Source organism: Ambystoma mexicanum, chromosome 1q (genome assembly GCF_040938575.1).
Source record: "Ambystoma mexicanum isolate Mex_15411 chromosome 1q, UKY_AmexF1_1, whole genome shotgun sequence".
In the NCBI taxonomy this organism is placed as follows: Eukaryota; Metazoa; Chordata; class Amphibia; order Caudata; family Ambystomatidae; genus Ambystoma; species Ambystoma mexicanum.
In genome coordinates this window covers 454,034,169-454,049,786 of record NC_090922.1, presented here as the reverse complement: position 1 = coordinate 454,049,786, position 15,618 = coordinate 454,034,169, and the positions used below count along the sequence as shown (strand labels likewise).

The 15,618-nt window shown below is 44.3% G+C and overlaps 1 protein-coding gene and 1 long non-coding RNA gene across 2 annotated transcripts in view; one reads left to right on the top strand and one right to left on the bottom strand.

The window, feature by feature from the left end:
* SLC12A3 (solute carrier family 12 member 3) overlaps positions 1-15,618 on the bottom strand; it is a 480,556-nt gene that overhangs the window by 47,031 nt on the left and 417,907 nt on the right. Inside the window, exons 22-23 of the mRNA XM_069640343.1 lie at positions 14,434-14,545; positions 11,349-11,435 (exon numbers count right to left, since the gene is read on the bottom strand). Coding sequence (XP_069496444.1) covers positions 11,349-11,435; positions 14,434-14,545 — 199 coding nt within the window. The remainder of the gene's footprint in view (positions 1-11,348; positions 11,436-14,433; positions 14,546-15,618) is intronic.
* The window catches only part of LOC138528580 (uncharacterized), a 98,282-nt gene continuing 97,093 nt past the window's right edge, over positions 14,430-15,618 (top strand). The window contains exon 1 of the long non-coding RNA XR_011284179.1: positions 14,430-14,562. This is a non-coding gene — a long non-coding RNA (uncharacterized lncRNA). The remainder of the gene's footprint in view (positions 14,563-15,618) is intronic.

Here is a 15,618-nt window from a genome sequence, read left to right as displayed (position 1 = left end):
ACTGCAAATATTGGCAGAGCCAAACCCCAAGCCTGTAGCAGTTATGTTTTGCCCACCTTGGGGGCAGATGGCCACACACATGTGCCCATCTGCCCCTAGGGAAGGGGCAAAACAAAAAATATATTATAACTTGTTTTGGGTGGGGGTGGGGACACCAGGGGGACCCACTAGACCACCAGGATTTTTTGTGTTTGAAAGGGGGGGTGGCCCTCTCCCCCGACCCTCAGTGGATGGGGCACCTTATGTAGCCCTCCCAGGGGGCGGATTTCTGCCCCTACGAAGGGGTACATGAGATGCCCCCCATCCATTTGGGGTGGGGGAGGCCACTACAAATATTGGCAGATCCAGCCCCCAAACCTGGGGCAGTACGTTTTGCCCCCCCCCGGGGGCAGATGGCCACACACATGTGCCCATCTGCCCCTAGGAAAGGGGCAAAACAAAAATTAAACAAATTATAACTTGTTTTGGGTGGGTGTGGGGGGCCACTGAACCACCATGGATGTTATTAGTGGAAAGGGGTGGCCCTCTCCCCCCCACCCCAAATGGATGGGGGGCATCCCATGTAGCCCTCCCTGGGGGCAGATTGCTAGAGTGGGGTTATCACTGGGTTAGCCTTTTCCCTTTGTGCCCAGGTAGGTGCACCCACACATATGAGGTACCGTTTTCATTGGGACACCTGTGGGAACGCGGGAAGGTAGGACATCTGTTGTTGGCGGCGTGTTTCGGTGGGTGGGCAGAGGGAAATGTCTCTGAAATTTGGTGGAAAAAAACACAATTTTTAGACATTTCACTTTGGGGACCCACCGAAACACGCCGCCAACAACACATGTCCTACCATCCTGCGTTCCCACAGGTGTCCCAACGAAAATGGTAGCTCACATGTGTGGGTGCACCTACCTGGGCGCAAAGGGAAAAGGCTAACCCACTGGTAACCCCAAGTCTTTCCTCAGAGCAGATTTTGCTCATGTGGACTACATACAGATTTTTTTTTTTTTTTTTATTTATTTATTTACAAGTATATACAAAAATAATACCAAAGTACAGAGGAACAACAAGGAATATAGAAAAAACGGATCAAATAAAATCATTGAACATGTTCCAAATCTTTTCATATGTGGACAACTTACATTTTAATCTGTAGATCATTTTTTCTGTACTAGACAGGCTATGCATTTCTTGAACCCACTCCTCAAATGACGGACGGACCTGACCTTTCCATCCTCGAAGGATCAACCTTTTAGCAACAATGGTTGCTCTGAAAAGCCATTTCTTAAGGGAAGAGTTGACTTCAGCCAGCTCGGAATCCTCCCCTAGGATCATTGTCTTAAAGTCCAGGACACACCCTTCACCCAAAATTCTGACACACACATCACAAATGTCTATCCAGAAAGCCCTGACCCTCTCGCAGGCCCACAGCATGTGTTCCAATGTTCCCACTTCCTGAGCACAACCCCAACAATCAGCATTGTCAGTCATGCCCCTTTTATGTAACGTTTCCGGACACCAATACACACGGTTCAGGATCTTAATTTGTCTAGACCTTTCGCCCAGATTCAGTGAACATAATGAGACATTTCCGCATATATTCTGCCAGGCCTCAAGATCAATATCAGACCCGATTCTCTCACTCCAGACATCCCGTAAATTGTCATTGTTCCGAAAATACGACATGAAAAGTTTGTATAACCTACTGGCTAAACCACCTCCCTGTCCATTAGAATCCGTCAGAAAAATAGTCAAGTCAAAGGAGTCAGACCAGTCCACCTCACCGATAGACCTCTTGAGTCGTCTATAAGCCGAGTCCAACAAGTCCTCAAAACTCCATCTCTCTCTCAGCTCAGCTGCAGTCAGCCACCGATCATCGTTCCCCAAGTCGGAGACCTTTTTAACATTCATTAGGAACCAATCGGGCCAAAAAATTGTCCTGGAGTTATCTCTAATCCTAGGATTCAGCCATATAGAGGCATTCTTACACTTAAAAGCGTCCCTCCCTATCAAAGTCAAGACCTCAGTCCAAGAGTTGGGCAAAAAGGACGTGGTTAACAGACTTCCCCCCGTGATCTTTGTGTTAGTGGTCAACAGTGCTTCCGGGCCCAATGGCCCATATGCATTCGACTCCGCCACCGCCCATCTGTCCAGTTTACCATCTAAAAACGGAACAAAAGAATGAGCAGAAAATGCTAAATGGTAAGCCTTAAAGTTCGGAACTCCTAGACCACCCAAATAAATTGGACGCTGCAATTTCCATAGACTAAGTCTGGGCGGCTTCCTGTCCCATAAAAATTCTTGCATAAGGCGGTCTAGATCTTTCCAATAACTACACTTTATTCTCAGTGGAAGCATGCTGGTTATAAAGTTAATCTTGGGAGCCAAATTCATGTTCAAGGCATTGACTTTACCCCATAGTGAAAGTTTAAGTAAAGACCACCTTTCCAAAACCAATTTGCAATCTCGTACTACCACACTCATGTTTTCATCAACCATACGGGAGACTGGAACTGTCAACCATACCCCTAGGTAGCGTAAGAGCCTATCACACCAAGTTAACCCCAGACCCTCAACCAGGGATTTATCACATCTATTGGACAGAGGCAACACTTCTGACTTCTGGCGGTTAACCTTGTATCCAGAACAATCATGAAAATTTGACAAAATCCTCATCAGACATGGCAGGGATATGTCCAAACTCTGCAACACCAACAAGAGGTCATCAGCATAAAGCCATGCCTTTTGCACCATACCCCAACATTCAATGCCCTGTAAATTCGGTTCATTCTTTATGTAAATAGCTAGGGGTTCAATCGCCAAAATAAATAACAGAGGAGAAAAAGGGCAACCCTGCCTCGTGCCCCGCTTCAAACAAAACGATTCCGACACCACTCCATTAGTCTTAACGTCAGCCGTTGGACTGGCATATAAAAGAGCTACCCAGGAAATAAAATCCTCCCCCAGATTCATTTCCCTCAATACCGAGTATAAATAATTCCAATTAACTCTGTCAAAAGCTTTTTCAGCATCTAAGGACAGGATGGCTGCATCACCTACCAGTCTGTCCGCCATTTCCATGGTTAATAACAATTTCCTGATATTGCTGGACGTACGGCGACTCTTCATGAAACCAGATTGTTCTTCCCCTATCAAGACCGGCATGAACTGTCCTAAGCGTATAGCAAGAACCTTGGCCAAGATCTTGTTATCTGTATTGATAAGGCTGATAGGACGATAACTTGCTGGTTGATTGCAATCCTTATCCTTTTTTAAAAAGACCAAAATCGACGCATGATTGGTACTCTTAGGTAACAACCCAACAATTCTACTTGACACAAACATATCTCTCAGGAGTTCCAAAGCCGAGTTCGGAAGGACCCTATAAAATTCACATGGAAGGCCATCCGGCCCCGGAGATTTACCTACATTCAGCCCGGAAATTGCGCCTTTAATCTCCTCAATAGTTATCATTTCACCAAGCCTATCACGCTCAGCATTCTGGATCCTGGGCACATTCAAATTACCAAAAAAGCTCTCACCCCTACCTGTAATACCAGCCTCATCACCATACAGATTCTCATAAAAATCGCGGAAGATTGAGTTACTTCTAATTGGATCAAAAGTGATCCTACCCTCCTTGTCAATCATGGAAGCAATAGCCGACTCTGAGATCCTTTTTCGCAGCCGGTATGCCAGCCATCTGTCACAACGCTCCCCTTTCTCAAAATATGTACACCTAGAGTAGAACAAACTACGCTCGGACCTCATTGTCAAAAAATCTTCCATTTCTTTTTTGAGCTTTTTCAATTCAGCAAGTTTCAATGAATCTGTTGGATCGAACATCAGATCCCGAGAAATTTCACCAATACGTAAGTCAAGCTCACGCCTCTTACCTTCTTCTCTCTTCCGTTTACCACTAGACAGCCCCAAACACACACCACGCATACAGCATTTAAAGGCTTCCCATGTATTTGCCACACAGATCTCTTCTGAGCGATTCTCCTTAACAAAATAATCAGCTTCAGTAACTATCCGATCCAAAATATCATCATCTAATAGAATAGAGGTATTCATTTTCCATGAGAAGCTTCTTTTACACTGAAATTTAAGTCTCAATTGCAACACAACAGGGGCATGATCACTCAGTACAATGTAACCAATATCGGAAGAGACCCAATTGTCTGAAACTGTCCCACTAGTGAAAAACATGTCCAGTCTAGAAAACACCGCTTGTGCACAGGAATAAAAACTGTATTGCCTCTTGTCCAGATGCTCAAGACGCCATATGTCCTTCAAACTATGTTCCTCTAAAAGCAACCTAAGTGCCCGGTGATTATAATCACAACGAAGAACCCGGCCGTTCTGACTCTTATCCATTTTTGGATCAATCACAGTATTAAAATCACCACCAAGCAGAACATTAGTATTATTCAACTCTAAAATAGTCTGTGCCACCATTCTGAAAAAGGATCCATCATCCACAGTAGGAGCATACACATTGCAGAGAGTTAATAATTCCCCCTGGATCTCGATCAACAACGCAATCATTCGACCTTCTTGATCTGCAATTTTGCGTATAACTTTTATAGGTAATTTCTTTCGAAACAAAATGACCACCCTCCTTGATCTGGAAGTAAAGGAAGAGCCAACAGCTAAACCAACCCATTCCCTCTCCAACCCAGATATTTCATCCTCCAATATATGAGTCTCCTGTAAAAAACAGATGTCAGCATGCATGTCCTGCATCATTTGAAACACTTTCTTTTTCTTGAGCAGGTTATTGATCCCATTCACATTCCAGGAGATAATACGTAGGTCATCCGAAGTCCCACCTGAGTGGGAAGTCATCATTACACTAAAAATATCAAAAAAATCAAAATGAAAAGGAACACAAAAAAAATGACAAACAATAAGCAGAAAACAAAAAGAACGGACAAGGCAATGAAGTCTATTCAGCCCAAAAAGAAAATTGAAAAACATTGAGAACCATCCCCAGGACCCCTCCCTATGATGCGATAAAAGATAACTATGTGGTCAGAAAACCCTGCCAATAAAGAAAAACAATATTTGGTAATGAATGAACAACCCGAACCCCAGTCATCCCCCCAAGAAGAAACCCCACCATCAAGAGTCACATTGAAAAACACAAAAAAGTTATAGCAAACAAACACTACTTAAAAAACATACTGTCAGACCCCACCCCACACCAAATTGCACCTATCCACTAACATCGAAAGAACCGTGCAAAAACCAGTAAGGTTAGAAAAGGTAACTCCAAATGTATAAATATATATACTATATAAGAGCACTGAGATCATACCATTCATGAATATCTAAACAGTAACATGCAACATCAATATCCGTACATCAGGCTACTCCATCACTATGGTCCAAAACCTCGATTAAATTGCAACTTCCCAATAGAAGTTAAAAGGAAAAGGGTAAAGGAACATTTGGATATCACATACACTACGTGAAGGATAGCACAGAAAAGAGAGTGCCTTCTGATGGTTAATCTAGCCAAAGTAATTGAGCACCTGTACTAAAATCAGCTAATCTCGACCATAAGTCTGTCCCATAGTTCCCTTGGGAGACCAGATCCTTTGTGGCCACAAGGCTCGCGATGGAATGAAGATTGCCGAAACTGAAATAAAACTAACATTTTAACTTTCCAACTTCGTAATCAGTGAAGGCGTGCCAAAGTGACCGCAGCGGAGTAAAAGGAGAACTGCATCCTGGGCGCCGCCGTAGTCTCAGCCATGAAATAAAATATCTCAACACATACCAATTGAGGAGCGGATGTCGGTATGCTTGTAAGATGACTGTACTGAAGGAAGGCCGATCGGCAATGTAGCAGTCAAACAGTCCCCCCTTCCGAAAAGGGCCAGTTTGCCATCAATGGCTTGTGAATACCATGTGCCCCCGTGGCACAGAGCCGCAAGGGAACCTGTGCAGCCCAGAGTGCTCCCAGGACATCCATAGCTTCCGACATGAAGGAGACAGTCCCGACAACACTGAACCCCACTTGGACAGCACATACCTTGAGCTGAAGGCGAAGATGCTGCTCTCCGTGTTCTCGGCCACGCCCGGGCGCAAGCGCCACTGGAGAGTCCGGACACGGCCATCCAAGGGGAATCGGGAGAATCTTTCCAGCACCTTCCGCAAGAAATCGAGGCAAGAAGGGCACTGTCGGAGCCCGGCCGCACACACATCCACTCTTGACGTCTGTGGCTGGTTCCGCATTTCCGCATTCAATGGCCGTGATGAATTACACACACACACTTCTCACGCCAAATTGAATGGTCCTTTCCTTACATCTAAAATCACTGCGAGCCGGGATACGAAGACGTGCAATTCCATCGAATGGTACAGTGGGGGTTCCACAATAATTTCAAATAATACGAACTGCCAAAATCCGGCGGCGCCATTTTAAAAGGCGAATATTCAAAAGAACATTGTTAAAAATAAAAAAAAAAATAATAAAAATAAAAATATACAAACATGGTGGGGCGGGGGGACACCAACAATGTCACTCACTGTTCATGGGAGGCGCTGGAAGGCCCCTCTTGTATGTTTCCAACCAATCTAAAGCCAATGCCGGATCAGATGTGTTTCTGTCCCCATCAGGAAACACAACAGTAAGAACGTTATTTCTACTAAGAAAGGCTTTTAAAGTTAGTTGATTAGCCAATTCTTTTGCACTCCGGAAAGATCTTCTTCTAAGTAGGATCTCTTTAGGATAATCAGGATAGACATAAACAGATCTACCTTTGAATAAGGCTTTCCCAGCCTGTCTGGCAGCTTTCATCAAACATTCCTTTGATCTTATATGTAAAAAAGTGACCATAATATGCCGAGCTCTGTTCCCCAGATGTTTACCAATCCGAAAGATATTATCTATGTCTTCATTCCTGATTGCAGAGCACTGGAAACTGTTTTTAAAAATCTGTAAGACTAGGGATGGCAGGCCCTCCTCATCTCCTTCAGATTCCTCTACACCAACCAGTCTGATGTTTCTTGCTCTGATTCTCATCTCCAAATCCAAGCGTTGTTCCCTTTCAGTCTTCAAGTCAGATTGTAGGTTCTTGTATGCTTGGAAGCTGCCAGCAATCTCAGTGCTCATAGTTGAAGAGGATTTTTCCAGTTCTGTGACTCTGCCATCCAGCTGACCGGTTTTCAGATTAAGTTCAGCCATTGTCAGTTTAATATCACTGACATCCTGGGCCACCTGAAGAATGGTTTTGTAGACATCTCCAAGGCTAGGGATTTCTTCCATCTCAGGAATTTGTTTAGATTTCTTGGAGGCTGGGTTTTCTGCTTCCCCAATCTTTTTCTTGGAGCTCATTATAATTTCAATATAAATAGCTACAGGGAGAGGTCCAGAGCAGTTAAGTTAAGCTGCTACTCCACCGCCAGCCATTCTAGAACCCAACATACAGATTTTGGGCGTATGGTGTCGAAGCCACCAAGGAAAACAGGGAACCTCATGCATTTCCGAAAATAGGACACCCATGGGAATCCACAGAGGTCTGACTTGCGTGAATCGGCCCAGAATTTATTACCCACAATCCCGGGCAAAGTCCGAAACGTTATGACCGCCTACATTTGGGGAAAAAAAGGTGCCAAATTTGGCCGAGATAGCTTATGTAACAAAAAAGTTACAAGGGATTGAATGGCGTTATACCGAAATCACCAAAAAAGGCCTTGGCAGAAATACCCATGGCAGTTAAGGGGTTAAGATGGTAAAGCCCCAGAAGAGATATCATTTGTAAGGTAGCTCAGTTAGTTAATGCTCCAAATACAGATTGTGCACAGGAATATGTAACACCTGTGTTCAGCACCTGGCTTAATCTTCTGGTGGGATAATATGCAGAGTGAATGCATTCAGCTTCCGATGCAACACAGCATTTTCCAGGACAATTGGTTCAGAAAAGTGGTGGAAAACACTATTACTGTTGCTTTTTCTAATTGGCCGGATTTTCGTGCATTTTCTGGGTGGAGTTCTGGAGCCGAGAGGACACACCAGGACCCCCTGTATTTCCCGCTCCACCAGACAAATGCGGCCTTACTGCCAGCATGGATTCTCATGCTGGAAATAAGGAAAGGGATTCCTCTGGGATCTCCTTGGAAATTAAACCTGGTAAAAGCGGGCGGAGTCCAGAGGAAGCCATTGTCAATTCCGCCAGGAATCGCTAATTGCGTGAGGTATTTACACTCTTCCTGAGTGGAAAAGCAATGTGATTTCACCTGCTTTTTATGCTAAAATCTTCCATTTTGTGGCGGAAAAGTAAAAACTTGAACCAATGGAAGTGGTCCACTCCATGCAGTTTACTTTGCGCCTTGATGCTTGTGGGTTTTGCGTGGTGCTACACATGTAATAAATAAATACATTTAACATGACCCCAGATAAATGGCAATTCATGATCAGAATGAGTGAGCATGGCATGTCGCTGGTAAGAAGAGGGTGTCCTATGCTTCTTGAGTGCGTTGGCAAATGCCCTTAATTGCCATCTCACATTAAACAGGTGCTTAAACCCATCAGTGTGGATTGCGTAATAATAAGTCGACAGAGGTATTTCAAATGGCCAATTTAGCTCTTTGGGTGACATTGTCAAAGTGGGAGAATGTTGCCCAGAATGTGCCACTTCCTCTGCAGAGTGAATTGTGCCCACCCCGAGGAAGAAGTGTGAAAAACCCACAAGGGCACCGTGCCCTGCTTTTTCTCTGTGCGTCTTCCCCACAGGGTGACAGATGCCGACTCAGACATGGGTAAGTCTCAGGTGGCAAGCCTGTACCCTAGTTGATGTTGAAAAAGATTCCAGACTTCCGAGGCTGATAACATTAGTAGCATTGAGTTGCATGCTATCTGACAGGTATGTGTGATAAAGTTGCAAAACAGAGCTGTTAGTGGGCTAAAGCAGGAGGCAATGTCTGCCCACCCTCAAAGGGTACGTATGACCAAAAGCAATAGGCCACTCCCCCATCATGCCTGTAAGGGCCAGGCTCCAAACCAGGGCATGAATGCCCTCCAATTATCCATGACCACAAGTAGGGCCCCCCCCCCCCGTGCTCCAGGAACCCTGTTGAGCAACCTCTGTGCTTTCCAAGTGATACTAACATTATTTAAAGCCAGAAGTCTAAAAGGTAATTGCTTAATTGCAGCTGGAAATTAGCTCCTGGCGTGATCAAAACGGTGTGCAGTCATAATGTCGACTGCAAAAAGTCAAAAACAAAAATGTCGAAAAAAAAATGTTTTTTTTTATTTGTATATTTTTTGGGGTTTGGGTAGCAAAAATAAACAGGGGGTTGGGCGAACCCCCCCCATTAAAAAAAAAAAATACATTAAAAATAAAATTCAACATTTTTGTATTCGACTTTTTTGAATTCAACATTATCACTATGAACCGATCAAAACATCTTAACCAAGTGTGAAATCATCCCCTTCATTTATAAGCAATATGTGTGTTCTCGCTTTTCTTCATTCACTGAATTACTGTTAGAAACAAAGGCAAGAGTTGTGTCTCTTGTGTAGGTATTAGGAAGGCAGTTGCCAGCCTCTGGCATAATATGCCCATGTTTTTCCAATATTGGCTAGCTGTTTCCCTCTTATGGCCAGGTACAACCATTATGGCAATGACTGGCAAATGCCTTTCCCCGGCAGACAGTAAAGCGGAAATAAGTGGCCAATTCAAGACATGGAACAAATAGCAGTTAAGACAGACTGCAGCTGCCTTTGCTGTGTTAGGGAGAATATGTTGAGTATTCAAGCAAGGAGGTATGTATTAAGCAAGCAAGCAGTGAGACAAGGGAGAGGCAAAGAAAGGCCAGAGGGGCTCTTTGAATAGTGTAACAGGGAAGAGGACCCATGCTCTGCCATCCTAGTAACATATGAGAGAATCAAATAGATCAGGATTTGCAGCAAATGTTAAACGAGAAAGGGACAGAGTCCAGCTCTGCATTCAGAATAACAAAGGCAAAGAAAGGTTAGGCTCTAAAGCCAGCATGAAATGGAATAAGAGGGACCAGACTCATCGTGAGAGTCTGGACCGGCCCTCACAATAGCGCGAGAGGTGCAGCCCACATAGCAGGCTGCCCCTCTGGCCACCCCCCCTGGGTCCACATACACCCCACCTACTAGGCATCCCCCGGGTCCGACGCATCCGGCCGTGGACCTGGGGAGTGCTTATAAGGGGGTAGGCTTGCGATCTCTCATCCTCCTTGTTTGCTGTACCCCACACCCCCCAGAGGACAGTCAAAGCAGCAACATCACACACCTGGTCCCTCTACTCCAATAACAGGGCTTACTCGGAGGTACAAGCAAGATTTCCTCTTTCTTTGAAACCCCCATCCTTCCATTCCAAGAGACACACACGTCTCCTTGCCCCACACAAAAAAGTAGCAACTTGCAGTTGGTAGAAAAGGCTGCAACTCCTTTATTTGGCAGGAATCCACTTACAGGTGATCTGCCTCTTAACGAGCTGCTGTCCTAGCTGTGGCCCACTGGAAGTAATTGTTATTTGCTCTCTCTTACCATAAACTCATAGTCAGATGACAAATCCAGAAATGCAACATATAAAGACATGTTCTTTGCTGGTGCATCCTTTAATTTTCTTCTGTTTTCTTTTCTTCTTTTCTCTTGTTTTATAAAGTGATGATATTTGTAATGTAATACGTACTGCTATTTGAATTTTAATGTTGTGAAAAGTCGAGTGAGTTCTTTGACTAAAACAAAAAAAATAAATTAAAAAAGCAAAGTCCCCAAGGTGTCCCCTGCCCCCTCCCCAGATTGTATGTGTCTCCTACGCCCCTGACTGCTGAAAAGTGACTTTGTACTGCTGACACAAACCCTGATTCATGGAACCGTGCAAAGTGTATTTTTGCCGTGCAAATACCGGGCAAAGTCATTTTCCACTGCAAAAAAACCACTTTGCACGGTTCCATGAATGAGGGTTTGTGTCTGCAGTGCAACGTCCCTTTTCAGCAGTGCAAATTCACATGGAACCGGGCAAATATTCCATAAATCGGGCCCTTAGACTGGAAGGGGAGAAGAAGAAGAAGGTTGGGTGGGAAAGGAGAAGGGGAGCAGTGAAGGAACTGAGCCATGGATTGGTCAGTTATTTAAAGGAAGAATGTCATTGGCAGATAGCGGCGGGATTTGCCCCTTGCCCCTGTTCAACTGTCCAACTATCCTTCTGCACCGCACATCCTTACTTTTGTTATCAAGCACTGAAAAAGTCCTAGAAAGTGTATGGGCATTTCTGTTGCAGGTACTAACCAATAATATAAATAAGAATACAAAATACAAACACAATGCAAGGAAAGCACAACTGACTTGCATAGGAGAGCACGGGAACACTTACTGTTCGGGCCGGGGTTTTTGGTTGATATCTGGGAGGACGTGAACCTCGTGGTACGAGAGTCGGAATTTACTTAACAAAGAAATGATCCTGCAAAATGAAGAGAGAAAGGTCAACAGATCAGAACACAATCTATAATGTGTGTCCCACTCCCACAGTCCCATCTCTTGCACAGCAAAGTATCCATATGGGGATAAACAGAGACAAGATGGCATTGCAAAGGGGGGCTTGAGGAAGGGTTCTACTGAAATGTTTTGGGGACACCCCAAAGGCAGGAATCCGATTTCTGAAATGAGCTGCAGTCTATAGTTAACAAATCAGGCCATCAGCAAACTTTCCTTGAAGGTGGCGGATGAACTCTTTCGCCTCACTGTTGCTGCGGTGTGTGTGCATTTGATGGCAACGTATACCTTTCTCCTTTCTTGAATAATCTGCAGCAAATCTGAGGAATGACCACTGTAAATTGTACTGTCAAGTGTACTGACAAACAGTCAAGTGTGCATACATTATTGGGAGCAAGAGGAGCCACCAAAAGGTGTTTTACATTTAATTCTCTATAGGTGACGAAATGGAGAATGCAAAAAATGTAGCGTTGCTGAGCTTGGCAGGCAGTAAGTGGCTCGTTGTTGAGTTCCCCGTAATTTGACGGCAGGGACCCGTTACCTGTACACCTTCATGTACATGGGTCCCTGCTACCAAATGTTCCTTGTTTGCAAGCCAGAGTGCAAAAGTGGAGGACAAAAAGGTGGCGTGCATGCTTGCATGCTGCCCTTTTGCACTCCGCTGTGTAAATGAAACTGATGCTGCCTGACATGTGCACTTGCAGGCAGCGTTTACAATGGATTCCTATAGTTTTTGATGGTAAAAAAAAGCAGGCAGACTCCATAGGAATCCACAGCCTTTGTGGCGGCATGAAAATCCATGCCAGAGCAAATGCTGTAGTATTTGTACAGTGGAGAGGACTGGGGCAGCGGAATCATACGTTACGATCCTCACCTCCTTTCCGCCATACCAATTAATAGAAATGAGCCATGACCCGAATCTAGTGCGTAAAAGCCTCACTGAAGGTTTTTAAACATCAGATTCCCATTACAGGTACATTGAAAATGTGCCCCATTGTGTATTGATTTTCTGTTTCATATAACCAGCGTGTTTTCCATGATCCCTTGGATTCTGCTGTCATTGCATGTTTATTTTATCATATTAAGGGTGTGGTGTAATTAATTAATCTTTTATAACACCATATCAGAGATCTGTCCCTGAGCAAAGGACCAGGATTCGAACCTGTGTCACTTTGGCTTGCTTCCAAGACAAGCGTGTTGCCCCTGAGCGATCCTGGCGGCCCATGTATGTACACGCATATTAGGATCACTTATGTTTCATGTGTTTTGTAAAGGTATAGTGTGGTTACTAATTTTGGGAGCATATTGGTGTCTTTTCTATTACAGGCATATTCGATGTGTGTATTGTTGTTACTCATATACCAAGCATAATACATGTATGTGCCTATTGGGGCCACTAATGTTATCTGTGTATTGTATATTTTTAATGTGCTCACTCGCATTCTGGGGGCATTGCATTTGTGTGTGTATTGGGCTCACTTATATTATAGGCGTATTAAAGGTGTATATTGTCCTTACTCACAATTTGAGTGTATTGTATGAATCAACATGTTGTGATGACTAATTATACCCTACATATTGTGTGTGCGTAGTGTGCTTACTTAGGGCCTCATTAAAAATACGGTGGTGTGGGAAAAAGTAGTGGTAAAGTGGCAGTAACCCTGTTTCCATCACTTTACCACTGCATTACCGCACATCCATACTACTAGTTTTGCAGGCCGCTAGCAGTATTACTGTATTGTAAATAAAACGATTTTTGGTGGTAATTGCATATTTTACCTGCAGCTTTTTGTTTGAGGTAAATCATCCAATTTACCACCAAAAATCGGTTTATTTAAAATGCGGTAATACTGCTAGCGGTACATCCACCAAAAATCCTCATGGAGTTTTATGGACTAAAAAATGGGGGCTAAAACAACCGTGTCATCTGTGGTACAATTTTCAAAAGTGAGTATCTCATGTTCTGTTTATGTGATATTCAAAAGGTGTTTGATGTGCACAAGTTCCATGTAAGGTTTAAGTGTGTGCTGAAAATCACAAAAGCTGAAAGGGCTAACTTTGAGATAGGCATCCTAAAAGGGGCTATGGAAAACACAATGCAAAAAAAAACTGTTTTCAACATTCTTGTTACATGAAAACCTCCATGAAATTTCACAGAATTCAGTATGAGTGTTTGCACTTGGCCAGCTAGGTTTATTTGTCAAAGTTGTGGAACTTTCATGGACGAAGGCAAAAGATACAGAGGAAAACCTTTCCTCGTTTTCCATGCAACGGGCCATGTAACATTAGCTATAGTGTTGCTATACTGTCAGGAGCATGCATATACTCCTCTCGTATTCTCTCACACTCTTAACTCCACAGTTCTATGTCTTGCTCCACAGCTGCCTGGGCCATCCCCGCACCGCGCTCTCTAGCCCTCTTGGTGCTTTCCACTCTCACACGTTTTTCTGAACCCGTCAGTTTGTGGATCTAAGAAGGAGTTCCAGCAATGCGAGCCATGACTAATCATTTCAGAGGTTAGAGGTAAAGCACCAACACCCCTATAAAAGTTCTCTAAAATGACATATGTGTCTGCTTTCCACTTCCACTTTTTGCAAGTGCCATTTCTCGTGGCCATACTGCACCAGCGCCGGCAAAGCACAGAAATAACTGGCGGCCATGTTCGAAGCATTCCCCTACATATAATGGGAGTAGTGTTTTCCGCTATGAACATTTAAACATAAATACATTACAAAAGGAGCAAATGTGAGAAGAGGGAGTGGCTGCTTCTGTTGGTTCTCTCCTTTAGGTAGAAGGGGGCGGGGAACGGGATGGATATGCACTCACATCCTGTGGCAACTTGTGCGGTGCGTCACAGAATGAGCTCCCCGGTCTACAGACACGTTACAAGAGAATAATTAGTCAAGCAATTGTTTCCTGCTGTCCCGCGGCGCTCACTGTGCTCGTTAGGGGGCGAAGGCACTTACGCTTTCCTTTCTTCGTCCATCCTGTTGATCTGCCCTCCGACGAACACTCGGATTTTGCTCTTTGCCCACCTCTTCTTGCGACTCAGAAGATATGGAATCAGGAGGGTCATGCCTGGCAGAGGAGAATAGGTTTGTTACTTTGTGTTATGCACTTTCTGTAGGCGTGGCATCTGCTAGCACAGAGCATGTACTTGCCGTCAAAACGAGATCCATAAGCAATCAGGCCTTATTTCTCATTTTAATAATGGCGACATGTTCTAATATAGCGCATCCTGCCAAGTTCTTCCTGCTTTTCAGCGCTGTAATAATAGGCGTTGTTATTACCCTATTTAATGTTACTCAGTCTTTAAATCTTTGGAGGGTATAAGAGCAGAGGTCAGCCCTACTAGGAATGCAACGTGTAACTGTGTTGTGAGCACAGCTCTCTGAAGTGAGCACTTACATTACGGCACTAGTTCACCACCCCCTTCCTGTCCATTTCTGGCTCACCGAATTTGCCTTTCGCGCGTCCTACCGGCAATCAAGAAGACTGCATCTTCTGGTAGGCTGAGAGTTACTTTTAGGCTCAGCCGCCATAGCCATGGCGGCTGCTTTGTGTGAATCACAGATTTTCGTTTCTGTGGGATTTTTGTAGGTCTCTCACTGCATAACCCATTTTCTTGGTACTTAACTGACTTGACTATTGATCCACTTAAGGACACATTTATTAAAATATTTATGTTCTCGGGTGTAGTCTTTTTATTTAAGAAGACTCTCGAGATGGGGCTGGAGGTCAACCACTTCGTGATGTCTAAGGGTCCAAGTTACAGGAGGCCCTGATCGCACCACTGATCAACAAGGGGGTTATAACTGTGAGGACCCCGGCCTGCTTTCTTGGGGCCACAAGCCTTTTTTTGAAGTTACGTTGTTAAGTTATGAAACAGTATGTTGACTCACAATTTAAGAATCTATAAAAAATAATAGCCACAATAGAAAATACAGAAGGCAACTACTTCTTATCCCTTCGCCCCTTCCATGAAGGGCCAGAGGAGCAAGCAGCGAGCGGAGCGCAGCAGAAGGGAGAGGCAGAAGGAGGTAAATGGATGCAGGGAAATGTGGTGCAGAGAGGTGGCGAGGTGAAATGTGGCTGGGGATTGGAAGCTGGTGCACGGAGCCCGAGAAGCAAGATGGTGGCATCCCACTGCT